Source organism: Sebastes fasciatus, chromosome 2 (genome assembly GCF_043250625.1).
Source record: "Sebastes fasciatus isolate fSebFas1 chromosome 2, fSebFas1.pri, whole genome shotgun sequence".
NCBI lineage: Eukaryota > Metazoa > Chordata > Actinopteri > Perciformes > Sebastidae > Sebastes > Sebastes fasciatus.
Window position 1 is genome coordinate 32,812,630 of NC_133796.1, and position 14,295 is coordinate 32,826,924.

The 14,295-nt window shown below is 40.5% G+C and overlaps 2 protein-coding genes across 3 annotated transcripts in view; one reads left to right on the top strand and one right to left on the bottom strand.

Annotated features, from left to right (window-relative positions):
* Positions 1–988: 988 nt before the first annotated feature.
* dut (deoxyuridine triphosphatase) lies at positions 989–4,523 on the top strand. 2 transcript variants are annotated; one of them, XM_074620443.1, is made up of 7 exons: positions 989–1,171; positions 1,866–2,019; positions 2,408–2,499; positions 2,625–2,669; positions 2,783–2,857; positions 3,791–3,861; positions 4,387–4,523. In XM_074620443.1, exons 1-7 carry the CDS (start codon positions 1,054–1,056, stop codon positions 4,441–4,443), a joined length of 612 nt encoding a protein of 203 aa, XP_074476544.1. In that variant the 5' UTR covers positions 989–1,053; the 3' UTR covers positions 4,444–4,523. The 2 variants fall into 2 exon arrangements, with proteins under 2 accessions (XP_074476544.1, XP_074476535.1); XM_074620434.1 differs by having other exon boundaries at positions 1,032–1,355.
* A 2,186-nt stretch (positions 4,524–6,709) lies between these two features.
* Positions 6,710–14,295, bottom strand: part of fbn1 (fibrillin 1) — an 85,387-nt gene continuing 77,801 nt past the window's right edge. The window contains exons 63-67 of the mRNA XM_074620428.1: positions 12,089–12,217; positions 11,879–11,998; positions 10,276–10,507; positions 10,014–10,197; positions 6,710–8,364 (exon numbers count right to left, since the gene is read on the bottom strand). Of these exons, the coding sequence (XP_074476529.1) occupies positions 7,981–8,364; positions 10,014–10,197; positions 10,276–10,507; positions 11,879–11,998; positions 12,089–12,217 (1,049 nt within the window). The 3' untranslated portion in view covers positions 6,710–7,980. The remainder of the gene's footprint in view (positions 8,365–10,013; positions 10,198–10,275; positions 10,508–11,878; positions 11,999–12,088; positions 12,218–14,295) is intronic.

Below are 14,295 nucleotides of genomic sequence, written 5' to 3' on the forward strand. Positions count from 1 at the left end.
TTGGTTAAATGAGTTTTGTCAGCAACAAGATAATGACATAAAAGACCATGATTTAAATATAGAAACAACTACAACCTCTGCAGATACTAATGAAGATGAGCTGTTACATGATAGACAACAGCATGGTATGTTTCAAGATACATGTCTTATGCCTGTTGATATTGGTCAGGAAATGCTAGATCAACATTTTGATAAGATATTAAATCTGGCTCCAGCAGAAGGAAATAACCCTGTACAACTGCTTACAGATCATTCAAACGAAGCCAAATGCTTTCCAGTTTTGTTTCCACAAGGAAACAATACATATCACAAAAACAGAGAGACAAAATTGATATTATCACGTTATTTAAATGCCAGAATTTTACGTGCAGATGGCAGGTTTGCCCAAAATGTTGAGTAAAATTTTTATGCTCAGTACATGTCAGAAATTCAACAAGTAATATCAAGTGTGTCCATAGCTTTACGGAAGGGAAAGGGAGGTGTTGCCTCAAAAAAAGTATTTGAAGATCTCCTAAAAGATGAAGACTCGTTGAAAAAAGTATTACAGTTTGATGTCCTTCGACCTATCCGTGGTACTCCAGCGTTTTGGCAGGGAGCACAACGTGATTTAGTGGCATGTGTTCGACAAATAGGTATCCCAACTTGGTTTTGCTCATTTTCATCTGCAGATATGCGATGGACAAATCTACTACATAGTATTTTAAAACAACAGGGTAGAACACAAACAATAGAAGATTTAGAATGGGCAGACACGTGTGAACTCTTGCGTTGTAATCCTGTTACTGCAGCAAGGATGTTTGATTATCGTTGGCATGTCTTTTTGAACGAAGTACTGAAATCCCCATTTAATCCAATAGGAAAAATAAAAGATTATTTTTATCGTGTTGAGTTTCAACAACGCGGTTCACCTCATGTGAATGAATGCACCTCAGATTGAATGGGCATGTAGGCATGACACCAGGGAGTGACGGAGGAGCTGCAGGAGGAGGAGCTGCATGATGACAGCAGGAGGAGCAGGAAGCTGTTAGCTCACAGACGACGTTAGCAGACACTATGAAGAGAGCGTTGCTAAAGCTAAGGGATCTTCGTCTACACTGCTCCGCGGTGGTTGATGCTGCTCCACGTGTGTTAGGAAGAGAAGTTCATACTCAGATGTTTACTCTGAGCAAAGGCAAGCACAGACACTAGCATGGTAGCGTTAGCATTAGCATTAGCAACATGCCAGATGCTTGTTGACGTTAGCTCTGCTAGCTCGTCTAGCATTATGTAGCTAAAAACCGGTTTATAGGATGCTGTGCTTTATACCTACCGTGTCCTGAACACCAACACGACGTCTGCATTAATGGGTGCAATGCGTAAGTAACGTGAGGCTTAATATTATACATATTGTGCTTTTAGTAACGCATATTACAGTTGTTTATATTAGTGGCTAAACTCTCGCGAGAACTACACTGAGCGACGAGAACGTGGTTACGAAAGGGTCTCCATAGTTAAAGAGCATACTTACTTCCTTGTTGATTTGTTTATTAAGATGTGTTTCTCCCCATGCATGTAATGCCAGCTCTGTAGCAGCTTATGTGAGATACTGTAGTTCCTGTCGCTACTTATTGTGGTGTGTATATATAATGCAGTATCTGTTTAACGTTACGTGTTGATGGGGAGGAGCTAATACTTTGGCGCAACTTGCAACGCGGGAAATGCATTCAAATACTAGTCCCGCCAATAGACTGCAGCAGAAGACTCAGGGTGTTTGTTAAGCTCACAGTAGTCCGCCTGTAGCTCTGTCTGCTGGTTAGTCAATAGTTAGATCATTTAGTTTACTGTCGGTTTTAACTGAACAAACTCTGTCAACATGCCCGTCCTAGAAGTTGCAAATGCCATTTCTCCATCAAAGAGGGCGAGGACTGAGACACCAGCTGCAAAAGAAGAGAGACCTGTCCTCAGGTTTGCAAAGCTTTCTGAACATGCCACGACTCCTACCAGAGGATCCGCTAAAGCAGCGGGATATGATCTCTACAGGTCGGTTATACTTTGAGTTAAAATGATTGTTTGGGTTCACTATTAACCTCCTTTGTCCCATGAGACATCAAACTGTACAACACCTCTCTAGGGAGGGCGGGCTGCAGGACAGATAATAATGCACTATACTCACTTTTAACAGTCTCTTCTGCACTATATTCACTTTTTTAATAGTCGTGTATCACAGCTGTTACCCTGCATTATATTCACTTTTAACAGTTTTCTTCATCTCCTTGTATTATCTATCTATCTATCTGAATGTGAGCTGTGACCACATATTCTGTTAACAGTAGTTTCAACATTTAGCTTGTCCTCCCTGTATAAAAGCGTCTGTGATGTGAATATACTGCCACAAACCAGCTAACCTTAATTCTCTGACTGTCAACAGTGCATATGATTACACCATTGGTCCCATGGATAAAGCCATTGTGAAGACAGACATCCAGATAGCAGTGCCACACGGCTGCTATGGGAGAGTGGGTGAGTGTTTACTGATGCAACTCTTGCATTACCTGCTTTTCCTGCTGCTGATGTTTTGCATATTGCAAGTGCATGTGAGGAATTTCAAGCCAGGATTATGTCTTTTGTCATTTTGTCCTTCTCAGCACCGAGGTCTGGACTGGCAGCAAAACACTTCATTGATGTTGGGGGTGAGTTTTTTGCATATTTGACTTCCTTTTATGATGACAATCTATGTGAGCAGGTCATGTTTTACTGTATGTCATTGTAATGTCTCTAATGCCTCTCTGTATGTTCTCCTCAGCTGGAGTTGTAGATGAAGACTACAGAGGAAATGTGGGAGTTGTGCTCTTCAACTTCAGCAAGGACACATTTGATGGTGAGTTGTGGCATCAGTGAATTCTATCACCTTTTTTTTTTTTTTTTTTTTTTTATATATAAATCACAGGTACCAGCAATACTTCACCCATAGATATTATTATTAGCCATACTGTTCATGCTTCTTTTTGAGCATGGTGATCTAAGACTGGAGTGAAAGATTTCCCCCTAGTTTAGTGGTATTTACTTTACCAACGGTGAGGAAGCGTTATGTACAGTAAACAGAACATTTTGAGTTTAAATCTGATCCTGTGGGTTGTTATCAGATTCAACAGTTTGCTGGCAAATATCACAAAACATCTGCTATGTACATATAGCAAAATTAATTAGGTCATTTGTATCTCTGATACTAAAACTAAATACTGAAACTGCCTACTGTGTAAATCATTCTCTCCATTTAGGAGAAAAAAACCGTCTAAAAGTAATATGAACATTTTATCAGATTTCTTTTTTTGATTTTTTTATATGTAATGTTTCTTCTTACCTCTAATGACCTTACCTTAAATATTCTTAGTTCTACTATTATTGCATTCATATTTATCACTTAGTAAATCGCACTCCCCAGCATATTGTATTTACTTATTTGCACTGTTTATATATTGCATGTCTTAATGCAAATATTTGTACATATATTCTCATTTCTTATTATTTACTTTTATTTCTCTACATATATTGTAACATTATGTACATATATTACATGTTACATACTCCTTTATTTTCTTTATGTTTATATAAGAGCAACTGTAACGCCCCAATTTCCTACCGGGGACCAATAAAGTATTTCTGATTCTGATAAATTAGTGAGTAGTAATTACTTGTGCAGATTATAGACTGTATATAAAGACTAAAGATATGAAGATCTTTATAAAAAGTCTATGGTACAGATATGCAATTTACTAATTATTGTCTCATCTTCATCTGTTCCTCTTTGCAGTGAAAAAGGGCGACAGAATTGCTCAGCTGGTGTGTGAGAGGATCTGCTACCCAGATCTGGTGGAACAAAAGGTAAACTGCAAGTTGAGAAACTCAAACACTATAAATGCACACATGCATTCGGTTTATTAGGTACACCAACCTAGCTAAAACTAATGCAGTTTAATAGAACAGCAGTAAATCCTAACATCCTGGAGGTTATAGTGTTCAGTTTTAGAGATGTGTTTATTTCAACTTCTGCAGTGTGTGATGTTGTTGAATTTTATTGTGTTATGCTGAGAGGTGTGTTCCATTGTTTTGCCCAACCCATTTATATAAAAGAGGATAGGCTAAATGACAGAAATACCTCCTGCATAACGCAGTACAATTTACTAGAATCACAAACTACATCCTCAAGTCGAGTCAACACCTCTAAAACAGTTGCTACAAAAACTGAACATTCAAGTTTTGGCTATTGTACCTAAAAGCTTAAAATTCTTGTGCAAACATCACTTGTTCCATTGGATGTGTGGCTTTACTGCAGTAGGTTTTATTTTATAATAAGTAATGAGATTCATTTCAATCGTAAAATAAAAAAATGCATGACTGTTCTTTCAGACACTTGACGAGACGGAGCGTGGTGCCGGAGGTTTTGGATCAACTGGAACCAACTGAAAGCTCCAGAAATATAATTGTCAAAGTACATGTTGTTGAATATATATATGGATTACATGCTAATAAAGTTATCTTTTTTTTTTTACTTTGGAGTCTGGTGTCTTTACTGGGACTGTCACAGTTTTGAGTTCTGTCTGATGAACTTCTTGTCTGAACCTCCACAAAGTAAAAAATAAGTCTTCCAGATCACCACATGGGGGCGGTGCAGGACAAGAGTTGCATCTCAGCCTAGTGAGTACCAAACCTAAACATGTTGAGCTCAACTCTAGAACTGAGGCCTGTAATACGAAGCAGGATTTGGCGTTAGCAAGGTAACTTCAGGGTTAACCCTTCAGGGTTTTCCGTCCTACGAAGGTGGATCACTTCTTACCGGGGTAGATCACCATGGTAACTGATGCTGAACAGCTAACCTGCTCCGGAGCGGGTTATGTTCCAGATAAGAGATCAACTCGTATAAAAGCACCGCCTACTGACCAATCAGAGCTCAGTGCGCTGATTGTATGATAATATTACACACATATGAAGTTTAAGTCATAATCCAGGCTAAAAACAACACAGTTTAAACTGACAAATACAGGAAGGACAGCTGACTGTATGCTGTGGGTGTTTACCGCTTTGAATTATATTTTCATACTTGTTTTTTAACTTCCTCTTGAGTCCGTTTCACACCGCCTGAGAGGGGGGGACGCAGCTGAAAGAAGGTTCAAATAGTCATACACGCCGCATTGATAGTACTGGGCATGGTTAGGTATAATCCAGTCATCCGTTATACTTCAAATGCTATTTATATCTAGACGAGAATATCTTACTTTTGAGTGTTCCATTAAATTAATAAATCTGTTCATTTACACATTCACACATCGGGAGTTTTTTCTTTTGCCAGCTGTCCTTCCTGCATTTGGCAGCTTCAACTGTGTTACTTTTAATCTGGATTATGTGTTTAATTTCTTCATATTTGTCTAATATAGTTTACTCTTTGTAAAATGTGCTGTCTGTCTGCAAATCAGTAGACTTGTCCATGTTAGTGATAGGTCAGATGCTGCAAACACCTGCCCGTTCATGTGAACGCGCTCACAGCCAGACAGAAACCCTGGGTATAATATATAAACTATAAAAGGATAAAATAATCCATTGGTACCAACCATGTCATACTAGCTTGTCACGAAGGAGGTTAAATGACGCTTCAAACTTGTGCTAAATTTTGGCAAGGAAAAACTGGCATGGCCATTTTCAAAGGGGTCCCTTGACCTCTGACCTCAAGATATGTGAATGAAAATGGGTTCTATGGGTACCCACGAGTCTCCCCTTTACAGACATGACACTTTATGATAATCACATGCAGTTTGGGGGCAAGTCATAGTCAAGTCAGCACACTGACACACTGACAGCTGTTGTTGCCTGTTGGGCTGCAGTTTGTCATGTTATGATTTGAGCATATTTTTATACTAAATGCAGTACCTGTGAGGGTTTCTGGACAATATTTGTCATTGTTTTGTGTTGTTAATCTATTTCCAATATTAAATATATACATACATTTGCATAAAGCAGCATATTTGTCCACTCCCATGTTGATAAGAGTTAAATACTTGACAAATCTCCCTTTAAGGTACATTTTGAACTGATTAAAAATCTGCGATTAGTCGTGATTACATATTTTAATTGACAGCCCTAATTAAAGTTATTAATAAGTACTAATTAAAGTAACCCAAGGTTATAATTTTGAATGTTTATTTTAGTTTTGACTTTTTTTTATATCATTTTAGTTAAGTTTCAGTTTTTCAGAAAGGTTTAGTGTTTATATATTTAGTTTTCGTTTCTTTTTGTTGGGGCCAGGTATGTCTCAGAAGTATGTAGCTAAATATACATACAAAATACATGGTTGGAGAACTGTGTAGGAATAGCCATAAAATGTAATGTTTAATCTTTGTGCTTCTTTTGTGAAGCAATAGCGGCATGGCGCCATCTCCTGGAAGGTCGAGTCCTTTCAGTTTCTGTGGTTCAATGTCCCGAAAGTGGAGTTTTTCAGTAGTGATATATTAGAGCTAAAAAACAAACAACAAATTTACATTCATTTTTATTAGCTTTTACCCAGGCAACATTGTTTCAATTTAGTTTTAATTTTTCTTTAAGGATATAATCTTTATTTAGTTTCAGTTTACTGACAATATTTTTCACTGCTTAATTTTTGTTTTAGCTTCAGTTTTACAGCAGTTCACTGTAATAACCCTAAAGTAACCTGGATAAAAGGGGAAAGCACAGCAGTGAATACATATACACCAAAAATATGTTTTTATTGTGAATTTACAACTAAACCCTCACTGATGTGAACAGAGAACACAGACTGGTGTCAGGCTGGTCCGTGGCAATGCAGCACTGATTGTATTTGTGAGAGAATGTGTGGCCACGAAGACCTCAGTGCATAATCATGAAGGCCCAGGTTTGGCATCATCAATGTGTGTCTGTGTGTGTGTGCAGGTGTGTGTATGTATACACAGTTTACAAAAGGAAGTAGTTGGTCATTATAAGCACCATTACAAACCCCTCTATTCCAGGGGCTTCCTCTAGTTTACAAATGCTTCATAGATTAAAAGTGGCATCGATTATTACAGTATAAACACAATTTACATGTAGTATAGAGGAGAGCGGACAGGCTATGAAGCTAGCTGTTACTGTTGCAAAAGACATGAAATCTTCAGAATGACCAATGGGATTGTATCTTGTTGACTACTGAGTTTTGAATAGTAGTACAGTGCATTCAGAAGTCTATGTGTGTTGTGTTGCTAGCACCAGTAAATATGAATTACTCTAGTCAGTAGGAAAGATGGAAAAGCATAGTTTAAATATGCAGTTAGAGTCATTCAAGCTCAGACATGGCTACATCTCAATAGTCCATAGTGGGTTCCTTTCCTCTCCTAAACATTCTCATAATCTTCTTCTTCACTCCATTAAATTAATATCTGGGGAAGGAGAAATGTGTTTGCTTTCATGTATCCAGGTTTGGTCAGTTGTTTACCTGAGGGGAGGAAATGAATTTATTGCAGACTATTGGGACTCACCCTTTTCTTCCACCTAAGCTGAGTCCTAAAAAAACTCAGCCTTTAGAGCTTCCTGCAGTCCTCATGCCCTTCAAAGTGGCACCTGATTCCACATATCATCATACAACATGAAACCCTACGATTAAAAACCATTCACACTCTCAATAGTGCAGCTGAGGTTGTGTGTCGGGGCAATATGTTCTTCATTTGACTGAAATCTTTCATACTGCCTCATTCAGCTGGCGTTTTCCACAGAGATTGTATCTATGATATGTAGAATCATCTTTGGCAATCAAATGATGCAGTCTCCCCCCACCCCCCACCCCCCCCCAACCCCCTTCTTGTCTCTTTGGTGGCGAGCCCTTCTCCCTGTCGGAGCAAGTAGAAGTTGCCCCTCACTGCTGATCCAGAGTCAGAGATGTTTGGCCTTTTTGGGAAGTGTGAGCCTGACGCTGGATTAGCAGCCTGCCGGCAACATCTGCCTGTCTCAGTCTTGTGATGGTTAATGGAGGATGATCTGCACCCTCATCTTCAGTACGTCTCCCAGCTGTCCTGTGAGGTAGTCTTTATCGTGTCGGTCCTCCAGCTCAACCAGCTCCTTCTTCCTGTAGAGGGCCACGCTGCTGATCTGAAGGGAGTACGCCCCCGGGGGTAGGGCCTTCTTCTTGCTCAGGTGCAGGTAGCTGACGCCGTCTCTCTGGTTGATCTTGAAGTAGCCTTCTTCGTTTCCGTAGTCGATGCTGTATCGCACGTGGTCGCTGAGGGTGGATAAGGCTGGGGTGAACTCCAGGATGTGGTCGCGGCTGCTCAGGTCGCTGATGTTCAGGTGGAACTGCAGGGTGTCCTCGATGTCCACACTGGCCAGGCTGACCATCTCCTCAGTCAGCTGCAGAAAGACAATGTGGTCCAACTGAATTTAGTGGATATAAGACACGTTTCCTACAGTGCAGTATGCTTTCTGTCATTAATCATGAAAGGGAAAGGGACAAGGTGTAACTATCCATCTGGACTTGCATTTATATAGCGCTTTTCTAGTCTTCCGACCACTCAAAGCGCTTTACACCCATTCACACACCCATTGATGGCAGAGGCTGCATTGCAAGGTGCCAACTTGCCGAACAGGATCTAATCTAAACACTCATTCACACACCGATGGCACAGCCTTCGGGAGCAATTTGAGGCTCAGTATCTTGACCAAGGACACTTCGACATGCAAACTGGAGAAGCGATCTGGAGAAGCGATCAAACTGGGATCGAATAGTTCACCTTCCGATTAGTGGACAACATGCTTTACCACCTGAGCCACAGCTGCTGCTCCTTGCAGTTATATGCCTCTGCCAACCATTCAAGTTGCAGTTTACATCCATGTTAATCCAAAATGTCATCACTTCATAATTTTATCCTGTTAGACGTTTGTGTAAAATTTGCCAAATATTTTTTTTGCGAGGTCACAGTGACCTTTGACCACCAAATTTATTCAGTTCATCCATGAGACCAAGTGGACATTTGTGCCAAATTTGAAGAAATTCTCTCCAGGCATTCCTGAGATATCGTTTCACGAGAATAGAAAGGACGTGAGGTCACAGTGACCTTTGACCTTTGACTGCCAAAATCTAATCAGCTCATCCTTCAGTCCAGGTGGATGTTTGTGCCAAACTGGAATAAAAACTCCCTTCAGGCGTTCCTGAGATATCGCGTCCACGAGAATGGGATGGACGGACACAAAGACAACCCGAAAACAGAAACCTGTTCATTATTTTGTTGGTCTAAAAGTAGGAAAATCTATTCATATTGAGTCAGAAATTAGTGGAATCAGTTTATAAAACAAGTTTTTTTAATTGTTGAATGTTAAGTCCTCTCAGGTGGGTAAAACCCTTAAGTTCCCCATGACCTTGGTGTCCTCAGTGTTAGCTACAGTCCTGCATACAGACCATAGACTGTATATAGTGGATGTAGTCACCGTGATGTCACCCATTGGTTTGTGGACTGACGCTTTGAAGCCTTGAGTTTGGCATTTTGGCCGTCACCATCTTGGTTTTTGGCCGTCGTTATTTTTTTGCAACCAGTAAGTGCAAGTGACACAAGAGGGTGGAGCTAAGTATAACCAACGCTGACCAAGACATTTTTAGGCGATCAAAAAGTTACAACACACTGAAAAGTTAAAGTTGTAAGATGAAAACATGGACAACTCCCACACCTGACAACGCCGTGGTAGCAACCTGTTAATCACAAGGTAGCCACGCCCTAAAGCATACCCTCTCCTCTAAATGGGACCATAATTTACTAAATGAACATCATGCTGTATTGAAGAAGACTTGAAACTAGTGATTGAGACCATAAACTCATGTTTACAATGTTTACTGAGGTAATAAATCAAGTGAGAAGTAGGCTCATTTTCTCATAGACTTCTATACAATCAGACTTCTTTTTGCTACCAGAGGAGTCGCCCCCTGCTGGTTATTAGAAAGAATGACAGTTTAAGGATTGGCTTCACTTATCAGACCCAGCGGTTGCCTACTGATACAGACAGATTACCTGCATGTCTTCCAGAGGTCCCTCCTGTGTTGAGTTGGTGCTGCGACGTTGGCGTCCCTTCTTGGGATAGCCGTTGATCTTACATTCATAGCAGGCCTCAGGAGACAGAGAATTATCATCCTCCTCACCTCCCTGTCCAGCACTGGAATCGCCACCAGTGAAGCCCAGACCTGTGACACAGTGCCTGAAACAAAGACAGAGCCATCAGTCAACTGGAAACACCTGCAGACCGCGTTTCACACACAGTCATTCACTCACATACCCTTGTCCTGCGCGGAAGTATCCCGGTGGACATCCACAGAGGTAGCCCCCGTCTGTGTTGGAGCAGCCGAACTTGCAGGGGTTCTGGGTGATGGAGCACTCATTGACGTCTGAGCAGCCTCCGCCCGTCTGCTCGTAGTTGAAGCCGGTGGGGCAGAGGCAGCGGAAGCTCCCCAGGGTGTTGTGGCACGACGCTCCCCCGCAGATCTGGCTGTTCTGACACTCGTTCTCATCTGGGTCACAGGAAGTTGACGGGAAGTAAACAAACAAGAGGTCGTTCCAGTTAAAGGACAAACAATGCTGGGAAAGTCGGCCATGAACTTTGCAAATATGTGGAGAGATTCAAACTAAAAATAGAGGTTTAACTAACAAAAGCTCTTTATTTTGGAGTGTACACCAAGGCGCACACACACACACACACACACACACACACACACACACACACACACACACACACACACACACACACACACACACACACACACACACACACACTCCATACTTCAATAGATCTCTTTGTTCCTTTAGAGGGGGATATTTCCATAAGCCTCTCAGAGTTTCTCTTGACCCCTCTTTTTATTAATTAAAGGTGCTATTGATAACATTGATAATATTCAGCCACCAGATGTCGCATTCTTCCTCCCCCGTTCTATTGCATTTACTTCACAACAGGTAGTTGCCAAGCACTTAACGTCAATCTCAGCCATTTATCCGCTTTTTCCACACTAACTGACAACACAGAGATACCACGTGATATCAGCATTGTTATACTATTGGCTCACAAGTCTTGTTAGAAGTGGGAACCAAACGTCAGATATCTTCCACAGAGATAAACAAAACATTAATTTTGGACCCGCCAGAATTTTTAAAATGATTAATTCACAATCAGAATAATTTTTTCAGGAAAAGCCATTTCTAAAGGCTCTGTGGATGTATTATTTTTAATTGTATGATTGTCCATGATTAATCGAGATTAATCGCAAATTAATCACGCATTTTTTATCAGTTCAAAATGTACCTTAAAGGGAGATTTGTCAACTATTTAATACTCTTATCAACGTGGGAGTGGGCAACTATGCTGCTTTATGCAAACGTATGTATATATTTATTATTGGAAATCAATTAACAACACAAAACAATGATAAATATTGTCCAGAAACCCTCACAGGTATTGCATTTAGCATAAAAAATATGCTCAAATCATAACAATGTCAGTGTATCAGTGGGCTGACTTGACTATGACTTGCCCCAAACGCGTTATTATTGCGTTAACTTTGACAGCCCTAATAATAAATGATCTTTTTTAGGGATGTAAGTAGGATATTGAGCATTTGGTTTTAACATAGCATTTCCTTTTCTCATGACCTTACCACAGAAAGGGAAGGGTGGAACTTCCACAGGAAAAGGAAAAACATTTTCTCAACATATTTATATTTTAACAGCTGAAGGATGGATAACTTGTTTTAAAAAAGGCTCCAGGCCGGGCTCTAGTCCAGAACATCAAGGCTGCATGGTACATACTTTGGCAACCAAGTCGTCAGGACGCCCCAAAAGGAAAGAATTTTTATATTTGCTGATAAAAAGAACGGCGGTATTATACTCACCCACACACTGGTTCCACTGGTAGTGCTGCAGGTAGCCTTGTGGACAGCTGCACCTGTATCCACCCACCAGGTTCTGACAGCCATGCTGACACCTGTGGTTACCATCGCACTCATCCATATCTGTCAGGGACAAACAACAAACTACAGTAAGAGCCTATTTTCTGTAATGAGTCAGCTGATACTGAGGTTGGTGTATTGCTGTGTTCAGACCTTCACAGGCTTGTCCATTGGGATCTAATGAGAATCCCCGCTGGCAGTCGCAGCTGAAGCTCCCTGGAGTGTTCTGGCAGGCACCGTTGGAGCCGCACAGATTAGGGTCTGATGAACATTCATTGTTGTCTACACAGAGAGGAGGGAAAGTTCAGATGAGGGTAAAATGGGAAACATGATATAAAAGCTGATTATGACCCTGATTTGGATGTGCAGAGTAATTTTAAAATGGAGATTTGATGTAGTTCCAAAAAAATTGGGCAGGTCCACCATGGACTGTTGGTACAAATGATCTCACAGTCTGCAGGGGTTTACAACCTCTCACCTACTGATTTGATCTCAGACTAGACGAGGTCATCGCAAACCTTTGAGTGTGAAAGTTCATTCTTGACCTTGGGAATAATAGTTTGACGAAACAATCTAAAAACAAAGTCCACTCTGTGACAAACCATCGCGACCCAAAATAGGCCTTATCTATAAATCGTGAGAAAAGCAAATTTGTGCGTAAATGAACGAGTAAATGAGTTAACAGACCATCTTATTATGTTCATTTCCTCTCATCAGTAAATCAAGCAGAACGTACGCTAGCCTTTCATATTAGATTCAATGTTATAAGTGGGCTACAATTATCAGAACAATACGAACATTCAGGCTCCCTCATGTGGCTCAAAGGTGTACTGCAGATATAAATGTTAAATAAAAGACGACGGCAAGAAATTTTGCAAATTTATTTGACGAGCCTAATAAAATCTCCTGCCACTATTATTGGGAATAACTAGTTTAAGCTATTTGGCAACTAAGATCAAAAGCGGGGAAGGCTGTAATCTCTAAATGTCAGTTGTTTTTAATGTGTGATCCTGGGCCTTTTCACAGTCTTCTCATGTGTTCCCAGCTTTAGATCTTTGTTTGCTGACCAGTCAGTGCTTAAAAGCATATTGATTTTAGTGTTGCTTTAAAGGAAGCATCATTGTCAGTAAGTGAGACTGACAAAGGTGATACGTAAAACATTAATATACTAGATAAGGATGCATACTTCTTTACAGCAGCAGCTTGAAGGAACAGTATTGAAAGGAATGACATACGGTATTTCAGATCAATAACAATGTTTGTGCAGATGAAGGAGTTTGGGTTCGGTGTCCAACACTAAAGCACACCTGAAGCAGGATTTGCGGTTAGCGAGGTAACTTTAGGGTTAAATCTGGGTTTTCCGTCCTACGAAGCTGGTTCACTTCTTACCGGGGTAGATCACCATGGTAACTTATGCTGAACGGCTAACCTGCTCCAGAGCAGGTTATGTTCCAGATAAGAGATCAACTCTTATGAAATCACCTCCTACTGACCAATCAGAGCTGAGTGTAGTGATCATAATGTGTGATAATATCACAATGTGTGATAATATCACACACATATGAAGAAGTTAAAGTTATAATCCAGGCTAAAAACAACACAGTTTAAACTGACAGATGCAGAAAGGACAGCTGGATTTATCTTCAGGATGTTTACCGCCTTGAATTATATTTTTATATATATATTTTTTTTACTAGTGACTTTTGAGTGTTCCGTTTTTTTCTTTTACCAGCTGTCCTTCCTGCATTTGGTAGCTTCAACTGTGTTACTTTCAGCCTGGATTAAGTGTTTAACTTCTTCGTATTTGTCTAATATAGTTTCTTCCTTTGTTAAATGTGCCGCTCTGCCTGCCTGTATGCAAATCAGTAGACTTGTCCATGTCTGTGATTGGTCAGATGCTGTAAACACCTCCCCGTTCATGTGAATGCGCTCATATCCAGACTGAGAAACCCTGGGTTGATTTACCGAGTTGATAACCAGCTTCGTAGTACAGTTTAGCGAGATCTCGTTTGTTAGGGTTGGTTAAGCCAGATAACGAGAACATACCCTGGGTATGTTGAACTCGCTCCGTAGTACAGGCCTCAGCAGTAGTTACTGGGGTATGATTTGAAGTGTTTTCTATCACACCTATGTTTCCCCTTACTTCTAAATTAATAACACGTCCACACCTCATCTATGTCATTTGGGTTATTCCTATAGTCAAAACTGAGGGTTCCCTGTCCCTGATTTGATGTGAGGTCATGGGAGCTGTTTTATGGTCTGGAAAAAAAAAGCTTGTGGTCGTCATGGCGATCCACTGCAAAGTTCCATAACAAAGCATTGCTAAGCTGCCATGACTCCAAACCAGTCCAGCCTAATAA